General features: G+C 39.0%; 1 protein-coding gene and 2 pseudogenes across 11 annotated transcripts in view; 1 reads left to right on the top strand and 2 right to left on the bottom strand.

The window, feature by feature from the left end:
* Nucleotides 1-25,474, bottom strand: part of ZMYM6 (zinc finger MYM-type containing 6) — a 45,619-nt gene extending 20,145 nt beyond the window's left edge. For 2 of the 10 annotated variants that reach the window (XM_081489028.1, XM_081489035.1), the window contains exons 1-11: nt 25,327-25,474; nt 24,055-24,221; nt 13,527-13,611; nt 12,468-12,717; nt 8,663-8,837; nt 8,373-8,564; nt 3,250-3,400; nt 2,537-2,652; nt 1,432-1,704; nt 1,113-1,263; nt 106-278 (exon numbers count right to left, since the gene is read on the bottom strand). In XM_081489028.1, the coding sequence (XP_081345154.1) occupies nt 106-278; nt 1,113-1,263; nt 1,432-1,704; nt 2,537-2,652; nt 3,250-3,400; nt 8,373-8,564; nt 8,663-8,837; nt 12,468-12,717; nt 13,527-13,611; nt 24,055-24,147 (1,659 nt within the window). In that variant the 5' untranslated portion in view covers nt 24,148-24,221; nt 25,327-25,474. Of the gene's footprint in view, nt 1-105; nt 279-1,112; nt 1,264-1,431; nt 1,705-2,536; nt 2,653-3,249; nt 3,401-8,372; nt 8,565-8,662; nt 8,838-12,467; nt 12,718-13,526; nt 13,612-24,054; nt 24,222-24,785; nt 25,238-25,326 lie in introns of those variants that run through there. The other 8 variants (XM_081489030.1, XM_081489036.1, XM_081489031.1 and 5 more) reach the window with 5 other exon arrangements.
* Nucleotides 13,952-15,746, bottom strand: LOC145505878 (ribonuclease P protein subunit p20-like; annotated as a pseudogene). Its single transcript, XR_014053333.1, has one exon. The product of XR_014053333.1 is annotated as a ribonuclease P protein subunit p20-like (transcript).
* Nucleotides 21,909-22,314, top strand: LOC145507927 (small ribosomal subunit protein eS12 pseudogene; annotated as a pseudogene).
* Nucleotides 25,475-27,766: the final 2,292 nt, after the last annotated feature.

Genomic DNA, 27,766 nt, shown 5'->3' with positions numbered 1-27,766 from the left:
TACCTAGTTCTAAATAACCCATTTCTCTTCACATAATCTCCATATATTTTAAATAGAAAATAATTGTACCAACTTCAGAAAGTCAAAGAGGTATATCATATTTACCTGATAAAACAGAACAGTAAATTTGGTCATGCAATCTTCACAACAAAACTCTTCTAACTTGCCCTCCAGTCGATTTTCTACCAAATTAGGGGATGTCTGTGAACAATAACTGCACATCTTACAGTAGCTTCCCCATCGTTCTCCAAAGTCACGGGCAGAGAGGAATTTGCAAACTGAGAACCAGAAGGATAAAAGGAACATACATCAAGTTGACATTAACCAGAAGGCAGTGAAGTGAATTTCTACAGTCTTCAATAATACCAGCCTTAAGCTAACTTCTAAATCTTGACACAATTATTTGGCTCTAGGTTAAAAGATAGTCCTATCTGTATTCACAAAACAAACTCATATCACCTTTGAAACATACTCTCTAAATATTAGGTTATCTATATTCAGAAACATAAGAGGTATAAAAGTTCTTTAAGCTGAGAAGCAGTAATTGCCCAAGTACCCCGTTTATGTAAAGGGTACAAAAACAAAAAGATCTCTGAAGTTAAACTTACAAAGAGATTTTCTACACTCTATACTAATACCATTGATCTAATTATATTTGGAAAGGTTTTCTTTACTGAGATTATTCAGTTCAGTTCAGTCACTCAGTCATGTCCGACTCTTTGCGACCCCATGAATCGCAGCACGCCAGGCCTCCCTGTCCATCACCAACTCCTGGAGTCCACCCAAACCCATGTCCATTGTGTCAGTGATGCCATCCAACCATCTCATCGTCTGTCATCCCCTTCTCCTCCTGCCCTCAATCTTTCCCAGCATCAGGGTCTTTTCAAATGTGTCAGCTCTTCGCACCAGGTGGCCAAAGTATTGAGATTATTATAACATTTAAAAGGATAGACTTAGAAGTGAGTTAAGTATAAACTCAATAAAAAAACCTTCAAATTATACCTCAAAAAAGAAATTTCTTGAAAATTAATTGTGGATTAATAGCCCAACTCATCACGAATTACTTCATAACCAACACATGCTCTGTGGCTACAACTGAGCTTTTTTCTTACCTTCACTACAGAATGGCTTATCAACCCCTGAGAATCGTACAGTCTCCTTTATAATTTTCTGTAGTTTACAGTAGTCACACATTGCCATAACTCTATTTTTCTTTTTATATTCATCAGAGCAAAGCTTGCCACAAAACAGAAACATTCTCCCCTGGAGAGCAAGAACAGTCATTAATATCTAATTAAACAGTTACTTTATTTTTAAGAAATCTTTTTCTTTCTCACTTGACAGCAAACTGAGTGACTGTCAAAGATGAAAAGACAAAAATGCTTCTATTGGATAAACTCATATTCAATCCCTTTCATGATCTTTCTTTACCTTGTAGAAAAGAAGTTCTGGTTTTGTTGCAAACAGATGGTTGCAGTGCTGACACCTGAGTCTGACAATCCTATGGGTTAAAGCAACTTGCTGGAACTGAGCAGGAGGCTGGAGACTGGCTGCAGCAGAGCCACTGACAGAGCTGGGGGAAAAGGCAGAGGTATGACCTCTTCCAGCTGACACTGCTGACCCAGAGGATGGGCTTACAATCACTTGGGTCTGAGATACAGGCACTGCCGAAGAGTTTGCTCCTTTGGGCTTGTTAAATACATTCTGAATAAATACAGATAAGACAAAGATTGTATCAAGTGAGAAATAAGATAACTTGGTCATTTTCATTTTCTCATTTTAATAAATTAATTTCCTCCAATGTTTCTGCAAAACTTTCTTAGAGAGTTCACAGGAAGACTTGAAATGGCATATTCCCAGAATAGGACTGAGGAATGTAACACTAAAAGTTTGCAAAAAAAAAAAAAGGCTGCAGACTAAAATTCAGGCTTTCCAGACAAAGATATCTAGCACATGACTCTAATAAATAAGAGCCCTCTTCTTTCCCTCCACCTGCATGCCTATCACCAACCAGCCTCTCCTGGCTATTAAGAGCACAGTGGCCACCAGTAGTCTCTTTCTCCCTGGGGCCAGGGATACCACATCACGGATCTTCCCACCCAGGAGGATCACTAAATTCTACCCTTTCTCTGAGTATTAGAGAGTAAGGAGAGAATGGAACGAGTGGAGGCTTCCAATTCTGTGCCAGGAGTCATGATGTCTCTGGCCCAGGATGAGAGGAAGGGACACAGGAGCCCATTACCATGCCACCTATCCAAACCACAGCCTACCTCCATTCTTTTGAAAGGGAGACAGCCAAGGTAGAAAGTGGGAGAGAAAGGTAGTTTAGGTGAGAACACTGAATAAAGGACTGAAGCTCAAATCTTGGGCTCAGATGTTATGCAGAAATGACCTCTTGGACTATAATTGAACAGAATCTCTTTTCTTCCCAACTGAAGCTTAATCTTCGATAAGGATGGTCCCTTCAGCAGTTAACATTTTGCCATACACCACTGCCTAAGAGAACTGCAGGGTACAGTACTACCTTAGGTCGTACCTGGAAAGCCACCACACAACTGGAATTGCAGAAGCTGTGTATCGTTCCATTGGACATGGCCAGGTGATACTGAGGGACTGCTGAAGTTTTACAACTATGACACAAAACCTGGACACCTTGGTAACAAAAAATAAAAACCAATGACTAAGTTACATAGATGAACAAATAAACCAAAAATGTATTAGGGGAGTAAAAATATCAAATATTCAGTAATATGCAGAACAAAAATGAAAGAACTTTAAGTCTCACACAAAAATTAACTTGGAACTTATATCTGTTTTTCTCTCTTTTCACATACGAAATTACAAAATAAATACTTTGATCAAGAAAATCATTGAAAAACTCTGTTGCTTAAAAATCAGCTCTTTGAGGGACTTCCCTGGGATCAAGTGGTTAAAACTTCGCCTTCCAATGCAGGGGGTGTGGGTTTGATCCCTGGTTGGGAAACTAAAGATTCCACATGCCTTGTGGCAAAAAAACAAAACATAATACACAAAGAATATTGTAATAAATTCAATGAAATTTTTTTGAAATGGTCACATCAAAAAAATCTTAAAAAAAAAAAAAAATCAGCTCTTTGAAACTAAAGCAACTTTGGGTCTTTATTTAAACCACACAGATTGCTTTAGTTTTGTAATAAAGTGAAAAAAAAAGCAGTTACATTCCTCTTCAATAGTTACAAAATCTATAAATTTATGGAATTACAACATTACCTGAAGAAGTAACTGTCTTAACTCTGTAAGCAGATAAGCAATTAATAGAGCAGAAAAGCTCTGTTTTTCCTGAGTCATTCGTGGTCTCAATCATCTCAGCTGAGGGCCTCAACGATTTCCCCAAGGCATATGGAGGAGTTTGGGCTGAATTCTATTAAAATAAAATAATGTTTAAATACTGAGTACAAGCATACATATATACATATGCTGTAAGGAAAGAAAAAAGGAAAAGCTACCTACAAACAAAGGCTTTGGCTAAAATATTTGAGCATGATATTTGATGATGATAGCAGCTACACTAAGTATAGATTTTCCTAAAACTGGGATGTGGGAAAAATAAGTTCTTTCATCTAATAATACAGGTGTATACTTCATTTCATTGTGCTTCACTTTATTATGCTTTGCAGATACTGCATTTTTCACCAGTTGAAGCTTCTGTGGCAATCCTGGGTCAAGCAAGTCTATCAGTGCCATTTTCCCATTAGCCTTTGCTCACTGTGACACATTTTTGGTAAATCTCGCAATATTTCAAACTTTTTCATTATTTTGTTACAGTTGTCTGTAATCAGTGATCTTTAATGTTACCATTATAACTATTTTGGGGCTGCTATGAACCTCAGCCATTTAAGACAAGCTTAATTGATCAATGTTGTATGTGTTCTGACTGCTACACTGACCGGTCGGTTCCCATCACTCTCCCTCTCCTCAAGTCTCCCTATTCCCTGAGACACAATAATATTGAAATTAGGCTAATTAATACCCTACAGTGGTCTTCAGATAGTCAAGTGAAAGGAAGAGTCACATATCTCTCACTTCAAATCATAAGCTAGAAATGATTAAACTTAGAGAGGAAGACATAAAAAGTTGAGGCAAGCCTAAAGCTAGGCCTCTTGGTGCCAGTTAGCCAAGTTCTGAATGCAAAGGAGAAGTTCTTGAAGGAAATTAAATGTGCTGCTCCAGTGAACACATGTATGTTAAGAAAGCAAAAATGTCTTACTGCTGATATGGAGAAAGTTTTAGTGTCTGAAAAAAATCAAAGCACCCACAATATTCCCTTAAATCAAAGCCTAACCCAAAGCAAGGCCCTACCTCTCTGCAATTCGATGAAGTCAGAGACAGGTGAGGAAGCTTCAGAAGAAAAGTCTGAAGCTGGCAGAGGTTGGTTCATGAGTTTTAAGGAAAGACACCATCTCTACAACATCAAAGTACAATGTGAAGCACCACGTGCTGATGCAGAAACTACGAGCTATTCAGAAGATCTAGCTAAGATAATTAACAAAGGTGGCTACGTTAAACAACAGATTTTCAACACGGATGAAACAGCCTTCCATTGGAAGAAGATTCCATCTAGGACTTTCTTCCTACAGAGAAGCCAATGTGTGGTTTCAAAGCTTCAAGGACAGGCTGACTCTCTTGTTAGGGGCTAATGCAGCTGGTAACTTGAAGTTGAAGCCAATGTTCACTTGTTATTCTAAAAATCCTAAGGCCCTTAAGAATAAGGCTAATTCTACTCTGCCTGTGCTCTGTAAATGGAACAACAAAGCCTAGATGACAGCATATCTGTTGACAACACGGGTTTACTGAATATTCGAAGCCCACTGTTGAGACCGACTCCTCAGAAAAAAGATTCCTTTCAAAACATTTCAGCTCAATGACAATGCAACTGGTCACCCAAGAGCTCTGACAGAGACGTACAACGAGATTAATGTTGTTCGAAAACTGGTCACCCAAGAGCTCTGACAGAGATGTACAATGAGATTAATGTTGTTCGAAAACTTGCCTGCTAACAAATCCTCCATTCTGCAGCCCATGGATCAAACAGTAATTCTGAATTTCAAGTTTTATTATTTAAGAAACACATTTTATAAGGCTATTGCTGCCATAGATAGTGATTCTTCTGATAGATCTGGACAAAGTAAATGAAAAGCCTTCTGGAAAGGATTCACCACTCTAGATAGTGATTCACGGGAAGAGGTCAAAATATCTACATTAACAGGAGTCTAGAAGAAGTTGACTCCAACTTTCATGGATGACTTTGAGGGATTTAAGATTTCAGTGAATAAAGTAACTGTGCACGGGAAGTCGCTTCAGTCATGTTCGACTCTGCGACCCCATGGACTGTAGACCAGCAGGCTCCTCTGTCCATGGAATTCTCCAGGCAACAATACTGGAGTGGATTGCCATGCCCTCCTCCAGGGGATCTTCCCGACCCAGGGATTGAAAGCATGTCTCCTGAGGCTCCTGTACTGCAGGTGATTCTTTACCACTGAGCCACCGGGGAAGCCCCTGCAGATTCGTAGAAATAGCAAGAGAATCAGAATTAGAAGTGAAGCCCAACGATGTGACTCAATTTCTGCAATCTCATCATAAAACTTTAATGCACAAAGGAGTTGCTTCATATGGATGAGCAAAAAAGTGATTCCTTGAGATGAAATCTACTCCTGTATAAAGATGCTGCAAAGATCGTTGAAATGTCAACAAAGGATTTAGAATATTATGTAAGTTTAGTTAATAAAGCAGGGACAGGGTTGAACAGGATTGACCCCCATTTTGAAAGAAGTTATACTGTGGGTCAAACGCTATCAAACAGCACTGTATGGCTAGAGAGAAACTGTTTATGAAAGGAAGAGTCAATCCATGCACCAGACTTAATTATTGTCTTATTTTAAGAAACTGCCATAGTCACCCCAACCTTTAGTAATCACCACCTTGAGCAGTCAGCAGCCATTAACATAGAGGCAAGACCCTCTTCTAGCAAAGAGATTATGACTCTCTGAAGGCTCAAATGAATGGTTAGCATTTTTAAGCAATAAAGTATGCTTAAATTAAGGTATGCACATTATTTTTTAAGACATAATTCCATTGCACACATCATAGTATTTACACAGTATAGTATAAAAAAACTTTTATATGCACTGGGAAACCAAAAATTCATGTGTCACTTTATTGCAATATTTGCTTTACTGTGGTGGTCTGGAACTGAACACGTAATATCTCTGAGGTATGCCTATAAACGCTCTTTCTTTCTAAAGGTGAGCAAAAGACACATTCTGAATAAGTTAGTTATCTAGTAAGCTGCTTTCCTAGCTACAGAAACTGGACGAACTCAATTACGCCTCTAAAACTCTTAACTGATGAAAAGTCTATAAATAACATTTTGGAATTATTTAAGGATAAGTTGTTCACTTTTTGAAAGGACCCACTGAGACCTGAAACATACCTCTTTAAACCAAAAATATATATTAATGATATATATGTGTGTATATATATACATACATTATATTTGTGTATATATGTATGTAAGAATTGCCAATATAATCTTCCTTTATTGCAGTTGTCTAGAACCAAACACAATATTTCTGAAGTATGTCTGCAAAATAAAAACTGAAAAAAATTAGTAACTATTCAAATATATTAGCAACAACAAAATACATTAAAAATGATGAATTAGTTAGTCATAACATACTTTTCTCATCACAAATAATCAGAGACCAAGTAATCCACAAACCTAAGGACCACCCCGAGGAAGACTTGGACATCAGTCTAAGAGAAAGTCTACCACCTTGAAGGTTACTTAACTAGTAAAACTCTTTAGCAGGAGACAAAAAAGATGTTTAATGTATATTAGGGGATTCTGCAGAACTACCTGTTTTTCAAGCTGAGTTTCATAATAAAATTTGCCTGTAAGTTTATTCACGTTTTAAGAAACACAATAATAATGGCCACCATTTATATAAATTAAAAATATTATTACTTACTGAATACTTATCACGAGCCAGGCCCCATACTAAGCAATTTTATATGCACTGTATCATAAAATCCTTCCAATAACACAGTGAGATACTTTAAAAATTATATTAACAAACTTTAACTTTAATTAACTTAACCAAAAAAACAAACAAAACAAAACAGAAAAGTAGGAGATTTAACTTACTTCATCTGGATCCAACGTCCAGGCTCCTAACCACTACCCTATACTGTCACTGGCACACCGTAAAATCTTTCACTAATAAATTACACAGGGAAGTAAAAGGTAGGAAAACATAAATTGCAAAGTTTCTTTACATAATCTTCTGGGTAAAAGAGGAACACCACTTATGCAGTGGATAGAGTACAATACCAGTAACAAAATCAGGAATGGAACTGATTTGGGGACTATACACACACACACACACACACACACATGTAACATGGATTCTATTCTTGCAAAAATAGTAAGCAGAATGCCAAAAGTGGCTAAGTTCCTAGAAAAAGGGTACTTTCTAAAGATGAATGTCCATTACCAACTGCTCAGAGGAATTAAACCAAATTCTCTAACTGAAAAAAAAAATTTATCATTTACACGTTTTTTGAAAATAATAACTTTTTTTCGGGACTTTGCTGGCAGTCCAGTGAGTAAGACTCTGTGCTTTCAATGCAGGGGGCACAGGTTCGATCCTTGGTCAGGGAACTAAGATCCCACATGTCACATGGTATGGCTAAAAAATAAATTTTCAGTTTATTTCTTAAATAAATAACTTTTTAAAGACCCCATATTATTCAGCAACAATTAAACTGACACAAGTTGATATATTTAGTAACAAAACTAATAAATAAAAATTAGCTAAAGTTAAAAAAAGGCAGAAAAAAGGCAGTAAAAAAAGAACAGGAAAATGGAAAAAAAAAATACCTAAAGCATTCTAATAAAGCAATTGTTGTCAAAATAATGACATTTCCAAAACACACTTAAAATACATACTTTCTAAAATGAAAAAGATATGTTTTATATCTGCTGATGATATCATCTTTTAACTCTTGGTCATAGTTTATCAACAATAATATGGGGTTTTCTTCACTATCAATAGAGCACAAAATATTTCAGACTCATAGCAAACCATGAAATTATGTTTGTGAATTCGTGGCCATGAAGGAAAACCCTAAAAAATGATCCAGTCCATCTATATTATCTTACCATCAAAATCAACCCTTACAGTTTCAAAATCTATCCCATTTTTCTGGAGGGGAAATCGCACACCAAGATCAACTGATGGGAAGAGCTCACTCTCGTATCCTGCTCTTTGTCCCTGTGCCGCCCGTCTGAAAAGGGGCAAGGCTAACAGTGCACAAGAGACTGGTACTCGTACCTGCTTGTATGCCGTGATACTTGTAGAGCTAAAAACCTTCTGGGACTGGCAGGGACCAGAGCTGCTATAGCAATAGCTCCCACAGTTCTCACAACAGTTCATGGTGAGGTTGTTAGTAGAATGAAATTTTGAAAAACAGGCATCGCTGCAAAGACCATGTACCACATTTTGATATTTAACTTCAAATCGGATCTAGGAGAGAAAAACACACACAGATACAAAGTAAGCAGAGGCAGCAGAAAACCTCTGATCTGTGAAGAGAATCTCAATGAAGACGAAACGGAACTTACATCAGCGTTCTTCTGACACATGCTGCACTTGGCTGGAATGCTATTGGTATATATGGTAACAACGGGTTTTTTCTTCAGCTCGTAAGAAGAAAGGCATGATTGGCTGCAGAAATCTTTGTTAGGAGAGGAATTTTCAGACTGGGTTGTGATCACATCCTTTGGATTTAAAATGTCTCTAAAAATAAATAACAAAGGCAAAATGAAATGTGTTCTTTGTAATTGTAATTTCTTCCTCTTTGTGAGCTAAAATAACTACATTTACTAAGGGCAGCTATTGTATAAGTAGAAAATGGCCGGCCCTGGGAAAGGCATCTGGAAAACTGGGTTTGATGATTAGTTCTATTACTTCTCAGCTGAGGGACAATGAGTGAGGCAACAGGCAATTACTGGCTCAATTTCCTCATGTATAAAATGGAGTTCGTAAAACTTAATTTATAGACGTGCTGAGGGAGAATTACATTTAAAAGATATCCAGCCAGATGCTCATGAAAAAAACATTGAGGCTTCCAGTTCCAACCAAGTTTCATCTGCTGGAGCCAAAAAGAACAAGTGTCCATCCCACAACTCCAGACCACAAAACACTTGTCCTCTTATGAGCCAGTAGCTGCCAAGAGTAGAAACATGAATGAAAAAAATTTTTTTTCAAATGTAAGATTTGAGAAACACAAATTATCAAAGATTTGCATTAAAAATTAGCATGATATATAAAACTTCACTATAACTGAAGAGACCCAAGAAACAAATGACAAACAAAGGGGTTATTAACTTGGTACCAGGACAGATGGAAACAAGAATGAGACAAAAAGAACGGAAAGAACTGAGTTGCTCTCTGAGACTCCTCCAGTTATTCTGTAAGAGCTCACTGTTACAGTAAGCACGGCCAGTAAAAACAGAGGCTAAGTTATTGCTGTTCTTCTGACAAGTATAAAAACTGAAGGAAACAGACATTAATTAGAAACACTAGTGCAGGCCACATAGTAAAGAATAATAATGGCAATAATATTATATACTATAATAATGCACTGGGTAGTTACTATGTGCCAGATATTGTTCTCTTTACTCAAATTATCCAATCTAATGATCACAAAAAACTCTATAAGGTAAGTATTATTGGGAGACCAAATCAGAAAGGTTAACTAGCTTGTCAAAGTCATTCAGCTGGTAAGCAGTGAAGCCAGAATGTAAAGCAAGGCAGTCTGATTATATCATCCACACAGTTCATCATTCCACTATTCTACTTTCCATCCTGTACCTTCATCACACATAGCTATTCTATGGTAAACTACAAAAGAATTTCAAAGGCAACAGAGCACTACTTTAATTTTCTATAACTCTGCCTTAATAAAAAAATAGTGAATCTTGGGGACCAAGTGGATATGCTTACAGGCACATGATATTAATACTGAAAAGTGATTCTTCTACTAAAATCAAAGCAATTAAGAATTTCATTTAATAATGAAAACCTGCAAGTGCCATGTATACATACATACACCAGTGAGAATGTCTTTTTAATTAAAATCTGTGCACATGAATATAAATACATTCTAAACCTTACACATCCAAATGTATATGCTACACCTAAATATTTACCTTAGAAAAACTACACCTCTTCCAATAACAACATGGCTCAAACACTTTTTCTAATTTCTCATTTAGTTTATAAGAACTCTAAGCACAACTTTTTAATTTTATAGTCAGATATCATGTTTAATAGTATGACTCAGTTTAATCTACAACAGTCAGTTCATAAGACATCAAGTAACTTTTGGCAACTTACAAAAATCAAACCCCAGCTGAAAAGACAGATTTATCACCTAACTTAGCCTAAAGGAATGTTTCACAGTCTCTGAAGGCAATGCCAAATCAGGAGACAAAAAATTTTTCTCAACAACAGTAATGTGGTAAAAACCTAATGACAAGAGTGACTACTTTTAAGAGAATAATATGTATTTGGATGTATAAGTCATGTTATATTCTTTCAAATTTAATTAATTTGGGCTTCCTCGGTCCAGTGGTTAAGACTCCACATTTCTAGTTCAGGGGGCATGGATTCAATCCTTGGGTGGAACTAAGAACCCATGTACCACGTGACTTGTTCAAAAAATAAAATAAAGTAAAATTTAATTAATTTCCTCTTGATATTTGATATCTTGAAGCTGAATACCTAAAAACAGAAAACTAAATTTGGTTTTCCCTGACGTCATGTATGGATGTGAGAGTTGGACCATAAAGAAGGCTGAGCACCAAAGAATTCATGCTTTCGAACAGTGGTGCAGAAGACTCCTGAGAGTCCCTCGGACTACAAGATAAAGCCAGTCAATTCTAAAGGAAATCAACCCTGAAGATTCATTGGAAGGACCACTGCTGAAGCTAAAGCTCCAATACTTTGGCCACCTGATGTAAAAAGCCAACTCACTGGAAAAGACCCTGATGCTGGGAAAGACTGAGGCAGAAGGAAAAGGGGGCGGCAGAGAATGAGATGGTATGAGATGGTTAGATAACATCACCAACTCAATGGACATGAATTTGAGCAAACTCTGGGATACAGGAGAATTTATTCTTCCAGATCAGTTTCATGAGAATGACATAAAAAAGTTAAAGTAAGGTATTGGGCATTTTGGAACAAAACTAAATTTGAATATTTAAGTAAAATATTTTAAAATTTCTCTTTCCTTTTAGTTGGGAATTTCCATTTTAATAGGATCTACTTTTAGATACCTAAGGTCAACACAACCAAGCAGATAAAGAAACTATCATTATGTCTCCAAAGACAATATAGAGGTCACAAATTATATGTTAACTATATATAATATCAAATTTATTATTTAAAATAATAGGATCCCACTTATGAAGCATTTGCTATGTACTAGGTCCTGTGCTAACACTTTCTCATTAAAACCTGAGAAGTACATACTATTTACTAATGAAGAAACTAAGATTGAGAAAAGGTAAATATCTAGCCCAAGGTCATACAGCTAGTAAGTGATAGAGCTATTAATACAATCTAAAACCAAGCTCTTTTCTTGCCCTACATTAGTGACTACTTGACAACTCACTACATTCCTAGAATTACACTACCACACAAATAGGCAAAACACGCCCAATTCTTCAAACTTACTGAGGTAAGTTTATGATTAATTATTATTAATTTTATTATTTTTTATTTTTCTGGCCACACAGTGCCCAGCACGCAGGATCTTACCTAGTTCCCCAACCAGGGATCAAACCCATGCCCCCTGCAGTGGAAGCGCAGGGTCCTAACCACTGGACCACCAAGTAATTCCCAAGAAAGAAGTTTATAGGACTCTGTTGCTATTTCTTCCTCTCTCTGCATCTACGCATTATTACAAGGCAACAGGGACCTCCAACAAAAGCTCACAAGGACTTCTCAGGAATAAATGCATTACTTTTGTGGCCAATTACCTTCTAAAGAATTAAATAACTTTCATATACTATTATAAGGGTGACATTATTTCATCCTATACTTCAGTAACTTTCAAGATAACAAATAATTTTGAATGGTTGTTGTCTACAATTACAATAGACATACAATATATGAGTGGTCCTGCAATTTCTCACAAATAGTTCATTTCTTTCCAGTAAAATTTAAATTGAAAGACATAGGAAAACTGGTTTAGGCAATCCTTTTTTACATCAAGTCACTTACTTAACTTTACAAAACTTGAGAATTTGCAAATTTCTCAATTAGCTACATAATATTTCCAAAGAAATGTGCTAAAGAGATTTAAAGTAGCGATAGTATGTTTTAACTAAATACCCTAAAAAAATAAAAAGAATCTCATACTTTGAGCAGTTTGCACAGGTTTTCTTGGGAGGAGGTGGCAGGCAGACAGATGAAGAATGTCCAATGATGCACCGTGCGGAGCAAAAGAGCTGAGTAGACCCCGTCTTATGAAATGCAGTCTGCCCCTTATAAAGCATTTGTTTACAACCAGAGCAAAAAACCTGAAGAGCTACAGCTGGAACTGAAGGAAGCGGTCCATTTGGGCCAGAGGATGTAAGAGAAAGCTGAAAGCCTGGGGTCAACTGTTGAGCTATAAAAACAAAATAAGAAAATGAAACAAACAGAAGAAAACCAGTTTTCATATCAACATGAACATATATACGTTCTCTATTTTTTAGGACAAATTCCCTCAGTCTGGAAATCCAATATTGAGACAATGAACCACTCCAGAACAGGTAATTTCCAATTTATTTCACCATCACACACAGAAAGAACTACATTTCACATTACAACCCAGGAGACATATACGTAGATTTGTATGTATGTGTACAGGCATACAAAATTAAACAGCTGAAACAATAGTTTTATGAAATAATATGTTTCCTTACTATATGCATCACACTCTGATATACAGTTGACCCATGAACAACTCTAGGGCTGGGGTGCCAACCCCATGCAGTCGAAAATCCATGTCCTGCTATCTCTGCCTCAAAAACAAAAGAACAGACAAATGACTCATCCAAGGGCAGGCAGCTGAAAGTCTGGATAGAATCAGGACTCAAACTCTAATTCTTTTGATTTCATCTACTGTGATTTCCAACTGAACATAAAAATTTCCCCAAACTTAATTAACAGATCTACAAAATGAAAATATTGGTACTATATTTATTGAAAAAATCACCTAAATAAGTTGACCTGCACCCATTCAAATTCATGTGTTCAAGGATCAACTGTAATTATATTCCAATTTTTAAAACTGTGGTCAAGACCAGCCAGCCAGTCTGAAAAGCTCTGCTTTGTCGCAAGGAAGAAAACAGACTTATACGAAGAGGTACTTTCCATCCATTCTACTAGTCAGAATATAACAGATCATAACTAACTTACACTTCTGCTTCTTACCAAGAGGACTGTCATTGACTGAAAACACAGCACTAATTTTCAGTTCACTTTCTTGAGCTTTTGGCTTTGAAGCATGTATATATTCCTTAAAGAAAAAGAGAGACAGAGAAACAATCTAGTGTTAGTACCTGAGTAAACTAGAAATTCAAACAGAAAGAATTGTCATATTTATCTCTTCCACTTTATAATCCTAGTCACCTTCACAAATACCTCAAAAGTCAAAATTTATGAGTTATTAGACTGATTTAATCTTTACAAAAAGGATTTTGCAACTGGAGAATCTTTTATGATACTTATATTTACTTACCAAACGAAACTTAAAGGGAGGGGACATATGTATCCCTGTGGCTGATTCATGTTGCTATACGGCAGAAACCAACAGAATATTGTAAGGCAATTTATCCTCCAATTAAAAAAAATTTTTTTTAATGTAATCTTGCTATACCCAGCTATTTCAATGCTGAGCACTACCTTTTTTTTTAGATTGCATGTATAAGGGAGCAATAAATGAAATTAAATCTGAGTGATTTAGAGTTTGGATCAAATTAGTAATTTTATCCAACAGATTTGCACACTGTCATATCTGTTAATGGCAGAAAAGATATATATATTTCAATGCAATCTGCTCATTATATACAAAATCATCACAGCCTAAATCAGATTTATCTTCAATATATTCTTCAAAATGCTTTAAAATAATATATAATCATGGAAAAAAATTTAAATCCATAAATTGCCCTTAAAAAAGACTGCCCTTTATTCTGAGATATGAACTATCCTACATTTGCGGGGAAGGAGGGGATTTTAAAATAGCCTTACATATTTCAAAATAAAAAGCTTTTTTAAAAAGTCTTACTTTTTTGAAACAATGGTGATAATAAGTGGTAACTATATTTTTAATCTCCCTGTACTTAGAAAAATAACTGATATATCAGCTCCCAAAGTTACTCTGACATTTCTCTGGAATATTAAATGCCAAAGATTAAAAACCACTGCATTAATTAACCACTTTCCACGGCACCAAACAAGCTACTGCCTATAACGTAAGACCTACTGAAGCTTCTCTATGGTTGAGAAAAGTGAGCTTTAGAGACGTTCATCAACTTGCACAAGGTCATAAAAATACCAAGTGCACAAATGGGAACCAAACCCAGGTCTGTTTCAAAATCCACACTCTCCCCCTCATAATGTACAAATACAATGTAACATAATTACGATAATAAATTCAAACCCTGGCCCCCAACTGAAATTAAGTTTCTCTGGTATAGGCTCGCCCATCTCCTTTCACTCACAGCACTTGTCATAATATATCACTTCATATTTATTTGGGTGATAATCTGTTTACTGTCTGACATCCCTCTTCCTCCCGCATTAGACTGAAAGGACCATGTCCACTATGGGCAGGGGTCCTATCTGTTTTTCCACTTCTGTACATTCAACACCCAGCACAGTCAACGTAACACAACAGAGAAGACTATGGGCTCTGACAGCAGACAGAAACAAGTGTGATCTTGGCTCTTTTTTTGCAGTGGGGTGGCCAGGCACCAACACAGCTGGGAACTTTTTATTGTCGAGGACAATGGTTATGGACCACAAAGTTCAGGAAAACCCACTGCTTGGGCCCAACAAAAGACACTATTTGCCTTCTCAGTTCAGAGTTCTCTGGGCTGCAAGGGGACAGGCTTTTACCTACATGGCACTGGTAGAAGGTCCATGACAGTAATCAATAGAAGAAGAGCCACATCTGAGCCTAGCTGTAGGTGGCTGGGTGGTTAAGGTGGGCCAGCCTCATTTCAATTTCTTGAGTGTGACCCTGAAGACACAGATATGGATGGCTGAGTAGTTGTAGATCTGGAGCAGGGGCTCTCCTGTATCAGTCCCTGGTTCCCGCTCATCCACAAGCTCCACAGTGGAGGTACTGGCAGCCTTGTGCAAAGACCTGAAGCTGCTAGCCTGCAGCGGTAGGGCAATGTGAATGGCACGGTTGATAGGCAGGCCCAAGTGGTAGATGTAGATCTCAGTGCAGACATTCTGACTCCCAGCCCCTCGGCCTAGCAATTTCTGGCAGCAGGCCAGCTGGACCATAAAGCCAGTCTTCTTGTGGATATAAATGTCACTGGGCCTCCAGGGCAGGCGGTGGGGAAGCAGCTTCCACAGGGTGTACTCCACTGGGTCAGGCTCAGCCTTGACCAGCCCAAGAGGCTCTCAATTTCCGGCCATGCTGTGTATCTCTCTCCAGTCCATAGTGCCCTCCACATGCTTGTGGCCCGCTCCCCAGTCAGGCCACTCAAGCAATTGGCTGGAATACAAGACGCTGTCCACAGCCCCCAGGCTCTAAGAAAGGAAGAGAAGGAAAGGGTGCACCGCAGGAATGACAGAACGCTAGCAATTCTAGTATTTAGGAACAAGTTATTTAATCTTTTTCAGTTCCAATTTCCTTATCTAAAAAGACAGTATTACCTAACCCACTGGACTAAATTTATGGGATATATGATTTAATACAAATAAAGTACATACCATGATGCCTTATAGTTAGGCAAAACTTAAATATGACTCATGAACAAAATGCTACCTCTTATTATTATTTTCATAATTATAACACTAAGCCTTTGACTGTGTGGATCACTATAAACTGTGGAAAATTCTGAAAGAGATGGGAATACCAGAGTACCTGACCTGCCTCCTGAGAAACCTGTATGCAGGTCAAGAAGCAACAGTTAGAACAGGTCATGGAACAACAGATCGGTTCCAAATAGGAAAAGGAGTACGTCAAGGCTGTATATTGTCACCCTGCTTATTTAACTTATACACAGACTACATCATAAGAAACGCTGGGGTGGAAGAAGCACAAGCTGAAATCAAGATTGCTGGGAGAAATATCAATAACCTCAGATATGCAGATGACACCACCCTCATGGCAGAAAGTGAAGAGGAACTAAAAAGTCTCTTGATGAAAGTGAAAGAGGACAGTGAAAAAGTTGGCTTAAAGCTCAACATTCAGAAAACTAAGACCATGGCATCTGGTCCCATCACTTCATGGGAAATAGATGGGGAAACAGTGTCAGACTTTATTTTTTTGGGCTCCAAAATCACTGCAGACGGTGACTGCATCCATGAAATTAAAAGATGCTTACTCCTTGGAAGGAAAGTTATGACCAACCTAGATAGCATATTAAAAAGCAGAGACATTACTTTGCCAACAAAGGTCTGTCTAGTCAAGGCTATGGTTTTTCCAGTAGTCATGTATGGATGTGAGAGTTGGACGGTGAAGAATGCTGAGCGCCGCAGAATTGATGCTTTTGAACTGTGGTGTTGGAGAAGACTCTTGAGAGTCCCTTGGACTGCAAGGAGATCCAACCAGTCCATCCTAAAAGAGATCAATCCTGGGTGTTCATTGGAAGGACTGATGTTGAAGCTGAAACTCCAATACTTTGGCCACCTCATGCGAAGAGCTGACTCACTGGAAAAGACCCTGATGCTGGGAGATTGGGGGCGAGAGGAGAAGGGGACGACAGAGGATGAGATGGCTGGATGGCATCACCGACTCTATGTACATGAGTTTGGGTAAACCCCGGGAGTTGGTGATGGACAGCGAGGCCCGGCATGCTGCGGTTCATGGGGTTGCAAAGAGCTGGACACGACTGAGCGACTGAACTGAACTGATAACACTGAATAAATATTTGTTGAATGAATGAATCCAAATTCATTCAATTCAAAGTATGTGTGTGTGCTCAGTCACTCAGTCGTGTCCAACTCTTTGCAACCCCATAGGCTGTAGCCCAGCAGGCTCCTCTGTCCATGGAATTTTCCAGGCAAGAATACTGGAGTGTGTTGCCACTTCGTCCTCCAGGGGATGTCCCCAACCGAGGGAATGAACCCACACCTCCGTGATCTCCTGCACTGGCAGGTGGAGTCTCTTACCATTGAACCACCCGGCAATTCAAAGCGGACATTCTTAAACATTATACGTAAATAACAATATTTATTTATTGGCACTTGTAAAAAAGGAGAAGTTATAACTACATATATAGACTGCCTTCAACTTAACAAAAAAGAACACTTGAGACTCAATAAAAGATTGTCTATCATCAACTCAATCTCTTAATATTTTTCTAATATGCCTGCTACACTTCCCTAGTCAGTTTCTCCTACTTCACAAAGTAACTGTTTCACACCTCCATTACTCATAAGTCCAAACCCCATATATTTCTAACTCAGTAATGTTTCTATTTCACCAAGAAAATAGAAGCAGTTAAGTAAGAATTCCCTCAGCATCCTGATTCCCTCCTCCACCATGCCTACACATGGATTGGCAAACTGTCCTTGAACCTTGCAGGAAAAGGCAACCTTCTTAGCCATGGCTGAAACAATGCCTGTGTTCAGAGTCCCTTTCCCTCCCCCTTCTTACAGCACTTTATACTATCTTTGTGTACCTTTGTGTATTCTCAGCCTCTCTCCACCTTGTCAGTGAAAGCAGCATGAACTGTAAGAGGCAAAGAGGTAGTCTATATGGGTTCTTAGAACTGCAATTCAAGGATCACAGATTTTGGAGGAACCCAGAATAGTGTCCCAGTGGAGGAGAATGGACAGGAAATTTTATGGGGAAAGGGAGGAAGTTCAAGCAGGCTTACACAAGCTGTTGACTAAGAATTTGGATTGGAGGATAAATCTGTTCTGTATATTCGATTGGGTTATCGCGCACATCTCATCTGTTACTAGAGAAAGGTATGGTTTCCTTAGTCCAAAAATAGTCCAGTTCTTAGCACTGTTCTTTCCTTTCAGCAACTTGGCAACCATTCAGCAATTTTACGTTACAGTGTTCAGCAAGAGTTCAGCATGGGTACCAAACATGATTCTCAAGGAGTCTCCGTCATTCCTGCCTTTGTTCCTTTTACAGTTTCCATGTTGGTTTCTTCCCTTCAGCTTATAAGGAACCTATTCCATAGGGAACTACTGCCCTCTCTTCTTTCTCCCGTTACAACCAAACTTAAGAGAAAAAGTATTCCATTCTTTCTTTGCTTCTGCACTTTGATTCCCTCCTCAACACACTGCAATCAGGCTGTTGCTTTAATTGAAAGTAAGATAACCAATTATCTCAAATTGCATAATTCAATAAACAATTTTAGGTTTTATCTTTCTTGGTCTCTCAGAAACATCTGACATCACCAATAATTCTATTAGTTGCCTTCTGATTATGTTATTTCAATTCATCATTACTATTTCTTAGTATTCTTCATTAATCTTATACTCACCCCGAGTAAATGGTGGGCTCCCCAGGTAGTTCAGTGGTAAAGAATCTGCCTGCCAATGCAGGAGACACAGGTTCAATCCCTAGGTCAGGAAGATCCTCTGGAGAAGGAAATGGCAACCCACTCCAGTATTCTTGCTTGGGAAATCCCATGGACAGAGAAGCTTGGTGGGCTACAGTCCATGGGGTCACAAAAGAGTTGGACACAACTTAGCAACTAAACAACAACAAAGTCAATGGTTCCAAATTCAGTGCCATTGGAAACGCTTAAAAGTCTTGTTATGACACAGATTTTTGGGTTTCAGCCTCAGAATTTCTTATTCAGCAGGTCTGGAGCATGGCCCAAGAATATACATTTCTAACAGGTTCCCAGGTAATAACAAGGCTGGTGCTTGGAGGATTACTTGAAGCCATTTTGAAGTATTAAATTAATCCAGTTCCTAGCACTCTATCCTGAGCTCTACTCTTTTCTCTATTTTTGTTCCCTGAACAATCTCATCCACATTCATGACTTCAACCATCACCTATATAGGGTGACCAAATATAGCAAATAAAAATATAAAACAACCAGTTAAATTTAAACTTCAAATAAACAACAAATAATTTTTTAGTATAAGTCCCAAATACTGCATGCAACATGCGTGCTAAGTCACTTCAGTCACCTCCGACTCTTTGCAACCCTATGGACTATGGCCCACCAGGCTCCTTTGTCCATGAGATTTTCCAGGCAAGAATACTGGAGTGGGTTGCCATGCCCTTCTCCAGGGGATCTTCCCAACCCAGGGATCAAACCTACATCTCTTATGTCTACTATACTGGTAAGCAGGTTCTTTACCATTAGCTCCACCAATACTTACATGAAAAAATATTGTTTATTTGATAGTCCAATGTAACTGAACATTCTGTTTTTAACTGGCAACACAATACCTACATACAGATAACTCTCTAATCTCTAAATACCACATTCATACGTGCAAGTGCCTCAGAGGGCAAAATTATCACTTGAATGCCCCCTTGAGCCCCTTGAACACAACAGATCTCCAGCTACACTTTACTTCCTCTTAAATCCTGTTCCTAGCCCCTCAGTAAATAGTATCATCACAAACTGAACTTACTGGAGCCAGAAACCTCTGAGTTTTCCTGGATCCTCCTTGACCTCATACCTCATATACTATCTCTAAGTCAGATCAATTCTATCTAAATATCTAAAATTTATTCTCTTCTCCCACTTTACTGTTGAAATACCCAACCACTGAACATACCACATTCTCTCACCCCTCAATGATTTAGCACATGCTCTCTTCTCTGTCTGAAGGTTTTAATCAACTGCTATAACTCAAGCACTACCCACCCTGTGACACCTTCCTCTTCTCCCTAGACAGACATAAGGTATCCTTTCCTTATGCTCCCCATGCACCTTACACAATATTTAAAATTATGGTAATTATATCATATTCTGATTCTGTATCTGTACAGAACCTGTATCTGTACAGAGGGAGCACAAAGCCACAGAAAGAATCCATGTTTGAAGTCAGTCCAAGCTAAGCTCCTATTCTAACTCTGATGCTTCCTTTGAGTTTGGTAAGTTACCTGACCTATCCTTCCTTCAGTTCCTTCCTTTGTAAAACGGGGTAAGGATACTTCCCTCCTATGTTTGTAGAGTTTAAATGAGAACGGGCAAGACACAGTCAGCATACCTTTTGGCAGGACACAGTCACCCATAAATAACCACCTCTCCCATTTCCATACCTTTGCTCCCTCTCATGCTATCAATTCACTTGAGAGCAGAGGCCCTATCTTTTCATCTCTGTGGCTCCTCTGAAAAGAAAATAACTAACACAGCTTAGCATCCTGGTTAAGGGTTTGGGCTCTTGAAGCAGACCACTTGGGTTCAAATGCTAGCTCACCGATTTGCTAGGTTGTGTTACATTTTATCTGTGTCTCTGTTTCCTTGTGTGTGAAACGGGAATGATAACATACTTAACTCACAGGATTTGTGTCATGTGTAAACTGCTTACAACAGTGTTCAACAAGTGCTATAGGTCATATAAGCTCACTGAATAACTGAATCACAATTCATATAGCTTTAGTATCCAGAGCAGACCCCTAGTACATCAGAAAATATTCAGCTTTTTCAATTTCTTCTCTCCTATTTTCCAATATTCAAATATTTCCAATATGCAAACATGAAAAGGAGCACACACTATTTGTTCAATTGGCTTTTTCATCATAGCCCACACTCCCAATCATAAAAATTATAGCCCATTCACCTTCAACCATTAATATAAATAAAAGAAAACAGAATAAGTCCCCATCCACTTAAATTTACATTCTAAGCTGTCAGTGGGATTTTCTTTACCACAATTTTTATATTCAGAAAGAATACTCAATTAATTCACAGTTCAATATTTTTTAAATGTTTAGACTACAGGCAAGGTACAATGAAAGAAATATTGGATTTGGAATTTTTCAAAACTGGCTTTGTAGGCCAGCTTTGCCATAAGACCTTGATGAAGTCACTTACTCCTTCATGCTCCGTTTCCTCATCTGTGAAACACAGGCTCTTTTATTTTAATTACTGAGCATGTGCAGTCATTGTGCAAGGCACTGAGGTCAAATAAGACCAGACTCTGAGAACAAAATTCACTGACCTGTAGGTGCCATAATAAAAGTGAAAGCACTATACACAATTTTAAGAAAAAAGAGAGAGAGTGGCTAATTCTAAGTGACAAGACAGTTACACTGTATCTTAAAAGAAGAGAAACTTTCTGCCAAGCTACCTAGTTTAGGATACAAAGGCAGAAGAAATGGCATGTGCAAAGACAAGGAAACAAAAATTAACAGAATGTGCCTTTTTGTGAAATGCAAATAGTTTGCAGGATCATAGATTAGAAAAGGTGGGAAGGATGTGACGACAGTGAAGAGGGAAACAAAGGTCTAAATATGGATAGTTTGGATTTCACAAGAAAAAGTTTATGTTTTATCCCACATGAGGAGACAAGGTCTTTAAAGAGAGTAATGTCATCAAATCTGTAAAAAGTACCATAGAGCTCTTTCCCTGTCGCTGTGCAGTCACATGGGAGGCAGAGGTTTAGGTTCATTCAAGATTCGGCTCCACCCACTGCCAAGGCACCATGGCTATAACCCACTGCGCCTTGATGGAAAAAGGCATTTCTGTTGGAGGTGTAATGGACATTAATGCTGCTTTACAAGAGATGCTGAAGACCACCCTTATCCAAGATGGCCTAGCATGGGGGATTTCGAAGCTACCAAAGCCTTAGACAAGTGCCAAGCCCATCTTTCTGTGTTTGCATCTAACTCTGATGAGCTTATCTCAAGTTGGTGAAGGCCCTTGTGATGAATGACAAATCAACCTAACTAAGGACAATGATAACAAAAAAACCAGAAGAACGGGTAGGCCTCTGTAAAACTGACAAGAGAGGGAAAGAACCCTGTAAAACAGATAGTTGCAGTTGTGTGGTAGTTATGGACTATAGCAAAGAATCTCAAGCAAAGGGTGTCATTGAGGGGTACTTCTAATATTAACAGAAGAAATGATTTAACTAAAACCTTGGCTGTTACTCAAAAAAAAAGAGAGACAGAGAGAGTACCATGGTATCACTATACAGGATTTTTATGAATGTGACTGAAGAGATGATGTTTAACAGGAAACTCAATGTTATAAAAGTCTAGATGAGAAATAATGAAACAGAGCGGAAAAAGAAGAGTGGAAAACTCTTAAAAGGTAGAATCCACAAAACTTGGCAAACAAATGTTTACTTTTGGCAAAGGAAGATGAAGAATTACTATCTGGAGGGAAAATAAGTGTCATAGATACATCATCCCCCACCCCACATCGTGCAGACACTCTCTCAGAACCCCTCACAGCACAGCCCTTTAGGAAGGCGTGGAGTTGATGAACAGACATATTTGACATCCCTGCCCTGGAATGATACTGCCTTTGAGATAATACAAGAAATAAAACATTATCATTATTATTTATATTTTCAGTATTATTGGTTTGCTTATGCAATAAAGCCAGTAACTGGAGTATACAGCAAAGGAACTGTCCAAGACGAAAAAAAAAATCACACTTTGCCGAAACAACTAGCTGGTCTCTCCAAAATGATCTCCACAGATTTCTAATCTGGGTCCCTAAAGGACAGCCATATGCTCTTTCCAAACATGTTTATCTTATTCTACCAAGTAATACCCTACAATGGCTTCACAAAGTTCTCATAATAAGACCAACATAAGACCAAAATTTGTAACAAAGTCCTGCATAATCTGGCCTCAAACTACTTACAGTGCCTCATCCTAGAAGCAGGATAGCACAGGCTCTGAAGTCTGATACCTGGATTTGAATTCAATTTTTGCCATTTAGGAGCTATGATCTGTGGTAAACTGCTTGATCTCTGTGTACTTTGGTTTCCTCATCTCAAAAAAGGGGATAATGATAAGGTTGTAAGACTGGTGCTCATCACAGTCTATGCACATGTAAGTTTTCACAAATTAGTATTTATAATATCATGTTATTATGATATACTCTACATATTGATGTATCAATACCACTATTAGTATTGTCATTATGATCACCATTATCATCGTCATCACCATTTTCAGTTTTTATGTTCCAGGCCCACTGGTCTTGCAGTTCTTCAAAAGATCGATGCATCTTCCCAAATCAGAGCTTTCCTATATGCAGATCACTCTGCCTGGAACACTATCCTCCAGGCCTTCGCCTAGTCAATTCATTCTGCAAAATTCAGCTTACAAATCCTCCTCCAGCCAGCACCCGCCAATCAAAACTAGGCCAAATCCCCCATTTTAGGCCTTTTTTTCCACAGCATTTGTTATAGTTTTTAATTATATATATACACACAATGTGATCAATTTCTTGTGTAATGTCCATTTCCTCTACTAACCTGCAAGCTCTATGAGGGCAGAGATTAAACTGACCTTGCTCACTGCTGGATTTCCAAAGCCTGGCATAGAGTAACCACAAATACTTACAGAATAAAAGAAAACTACTATCAGATACATGAGAATTGTTTGTAAAGGTACCAAATAATGGGAAAAGGGTAATACACATTACTTTCCTCTCACAAAAAGAGTTATCAAGATCTATTTTCATTCAAAGAACATAAGAGGTAATTTACCCATATAATGGGGGGAAAAATCAATTTGGGTTACAAGTCAGAAACTTAACTAAAAATTTGAATTCAACAGATAGAAGAAAAGAAATTTAAAAAAAATTTTAATTAAAGCTGAAATGCTTACTTGAGCATTGTCAGGTTCTTCTTTAATTTTGTCCAGAAGGGCTTGCTGTGGTGCCAGTGCTTTGCCACATTCACCATCCAAAGGTTCTTTCATCCTAATTTTTTACGTAAAGGGATTCCTCAGTCTAAAATTACTAGATTTCTTCTTGGTGGTAGATAGCTGGATTCCTAAAACACAACATAAAGGATTGGTACTCAAGCTTATTCTTTTTTTTTTTTTCCTCCTTCATGTTTATCTGTATCAAAAGCTCTGTGTTGAACGTAAGGTTTTAAGTCTAAACATTTGAAAAAACAACTCTTCTGAGGCCATGACTATACTCCTTCCTGCCTTCTGCTCCTTCAGTAGCTGCCTTCACATTAAAAAAAAAAAAAAAAGTCTTAGAACAATAGTTCTCACTTCCCTGGTATCTTTAAAGACAAACACTCTTGATTTTTTGTACATTGAAAGTTACTTTGGGATTGATACTAGAAGAACAAGACGGGAGAGGAAGTTACCAAGCTCTTGGAAGAAAGGACCTAGAAATACAGTTTCTGAGACCATGAGAATTAGTACTTGAAGCACACTTCAGCTTACATGTCTCAAAGTGGGGCACACCAAGCTCCCCACCCTCACCTCTAACTCAGCCTTCACTGGAGGTCTCCATAGGGGCCCCATCTCTGGCCTTACGACAAGATCTAAGCTCAAGATGCCACCAAATGAACTAGTATGCCCTTAAAGAGGTCCACCTGCACCTTTCAGGGTCTCATAGGGTCCATGCCCAGGAAGGAGCCCCTCTGAGCTCCGCTGCCCAATCGTCTTCTTGTAAACAAGACTAGTCATTCAGCACACTTCCCTTCCCCTAGGAGTCAACATACTCAACAGGACGTAGTACACCTGAAGCAAACGGAAACTCTGCAAAGTTGTCTTGATCCAGTCAACCCACGCATGGAAATGGTCAACGCCAGGCTTAAAAGCCAGCGCGAGAGATGAGAACTTATATGCCCACTTGCTACAGTAATAACAATCTATGAGCGCTCATGTCTTTTTCGCTCCCCAAATCTCGTCCCCCACCAGTAACTCCCACGCCTGTCACTGGGTACAAACACGGCAATGCTGCATCTGATGGAGGGAACGCAACCTGCATGTGCCTGTCAGCCCAGCTCTGCGGCGAAACCCCAACGTTTCAGCCACCCAGCCAGACTGCGCTGCTTCCGCCCTGCGCCCGCCTCATCACGTGGCGCCGCCGCCGCCCCGCCCCACACGGCCCCTCCCGCTGCAATCGACCGCGCTCACCTTCTGCTGCCCTCGGAGCTCCTGGGAAGCTCTCGTCGCTCCGGGAAGCAGGGGTAGAATCTGGAGGCCCCACGCAGGAACAATGATTACTTTCTCTTACTGGAATTCTTCTGCACGATCCATCGCAACGCAACAACCATACAACTGCGCGTGCGCAGCCCTGGTTGCCGCCCCGCCTCCCTTGCCCTTTCCCATCAGGCTTCAGATCTGAGCTGAGCAGATTTCCCAGCATTCTCCCTCCTCTTTTATGGTTGACTTCTTAAAGAGACAGAAACCCAATAGTGAGAAGCTAAAGGAAGGGGTTTGGGGGGAAAACCAAAGGGACGTAAGATAATATGTGAGTGCTCTGCACCATTCTTATTTCCGGAAAGTTCAGTTCAGTTCAGTCTCTCAGTCGTGTCCGAGTCTTTGCGACCCCATGAATTGCAGCACGCCAGTCTTCCCTGTCCATCACCAACTACCGGAGTCTACCCAAACCCATGCCCATCGAGTCGGTGAGGCCATCCAACCATCTCATCCTCTGTCGTCCCCTTCTCCTCCTGCCCCCAATCCTTCCCAGCATTAGGGTCTTTTCCAGTGAGTCAACTCTTCGCATGAGGTGGCCAAAGTATTGGAGTTTCAGCTTCAACATCAGTCCTTCCAATGAACACCCAGGACTGATCTCCTTTAGGATGGACTGATTGGATCTTCTTGCAGTCCAAGGACTCTCAAGAGTCTTCTCCAACACCACAGTTCAAAAGCATCAATTCCCCGGCGCTCAGCTTTCTTCACCGTCCAACTCTCACATCCATAGATAACTACTGGAAAAACCATAGTCTTGACTAGACGGACCTTTGTTGGCAAAGTAATGTCTCTGCTTCTAAATATGCTATCTAGGTTGGTTGAATAAGTAATAGCTAATATTTATTAAGCCAAGTGTTTGAGAGTCCCTTGGACTGCAAGGAGATCCAACCAAGCCATCCTAAAAGAGATCAATCCTGGGTGTTCATTGGAAGGTCTGATGTTGAAGCTGAAACTCCAATACTTTGGCCACTCATGCGAAGGGTTGACTCATTGGAAAAGACCCTAATGCTGGGTAGGATTGGGGGCGGGAGGAGAAGGGGACGACAGAGGATGAGATGGTTGGATGGCATCACCGACTCAATGGACATGGGTTTGGGTAGACTCCGGGAGTTGGTGATGGACAGAGAGGCCTGGCGTGCTGCAATTCATGGGGTCACAAAGAGTCGGACACGACTGAGCAACTGAACTGAACTGAACTGGTATGAATCTTTCCACTTATTCCTCACCACAGCTCCAATGGTACAAATGTTTCTCTGAGAGCTGTAAATGAAGAGATTAATGAACTTGTTCAAAGTCAAGATTTGGTACTTTTGCATTCAACATTGTTTTGGAGATACAGCTATGATTTGTGAGGCTGTCATTTATTCATTTTGACTGCTGCACATTTTATGCATGTGATACAATTTAACTATCTACTACTGATGGACATTTGAGTTATTTACGATTTTTGGCTATTAGAAGTAATACTGCTGTGAACATTCTTGCCTCTTATGATACATATGCTAGGTTTATACACAGCAGTGAAATTGCTTGTTTTGTTTATATTAAAGTTAAGCAAATAGTTTCAAATTTATTTTTTAAGATTTAATTTAATTTATTTATTTGGTTGCCCTAGATCTTGGTGGGCTACAGTATGTGGGGTCACAAAGAGTTGGACACACATATTAGTTGTACCACGTGGGATCTTCCTTAAGACGTGCAAGATCTTCTAAATGGGGCATGAAGCATCTTAAGCTGTGAAAGTAAGCAAGATCTACTTTCCATTGAACCTGGACACCCTGCATTGGGAGGTCCTCAAACAACTTTAGAAAATAGTTGTTTCAATTTGTACTCCCACCAGCCATTTATAAGAATTCCAGTTGCCCCACATCCCTGCAGATAATTACTACTGTTACTGTTGCTGTGCAGTTGCTGAGTCATCTCTGACTCTTTGCAACCCCATGGACTGCAGCATGCCAGACTTCCCTGTCCCTACTGTACAGCTTTTAAATTTTAAACATTCTGGTGGGGGTGTAGTGGTATCTTCTTGTGATTTTAATTTGGATTTCCCAGGTTTCTAATGAGACTGAACCCATTTTCCTGTTTTTTGATATCTGCATAGCCTCTTTTATGAAGTGCCTGTTCAAGTGTTTTACTCATTTTTGTATTGGATTGTCTGCTATTTTCTTATGGATATGAGTTCCTTGTTGAATATATGTCTTGCAACTATCTTCTCCCACTCTGTTGCCAGCCTTTGCACTTTATTATTGGTGTCTTTTGATGAACATGGGCTTCCCTTGTGGCTCAGCTGGTAAAGAATCCGCCTGCAATGTGAGAGACTTGGGTTTGATCCCTAGGTTGGGAAAATCCCCTGGAGAAGGGAAAGGTTACCCACTCC

This window comes from Giraffa tippelskirchi, chromosome 5, assembly GCF_054371585.1.
Source record: "Giraffa tippelskirchi isolate mGirTip1 chromosome 5, T2T-mGirTip1v1.2.pri, whole genome shotgun sequence".
In the NCBI taxonomy this organism is placed as follows: Eukaryota; Metazoa; Chordata; class Mammalia; order Artiodactyla; family Giraffidae; genus Giraffa; species Giraffa tippelskirchi.
Note: the sequence above shows the minus strand (reverse complement) of the source record. Positions and strands in the feature narration are given on the sequence as shown.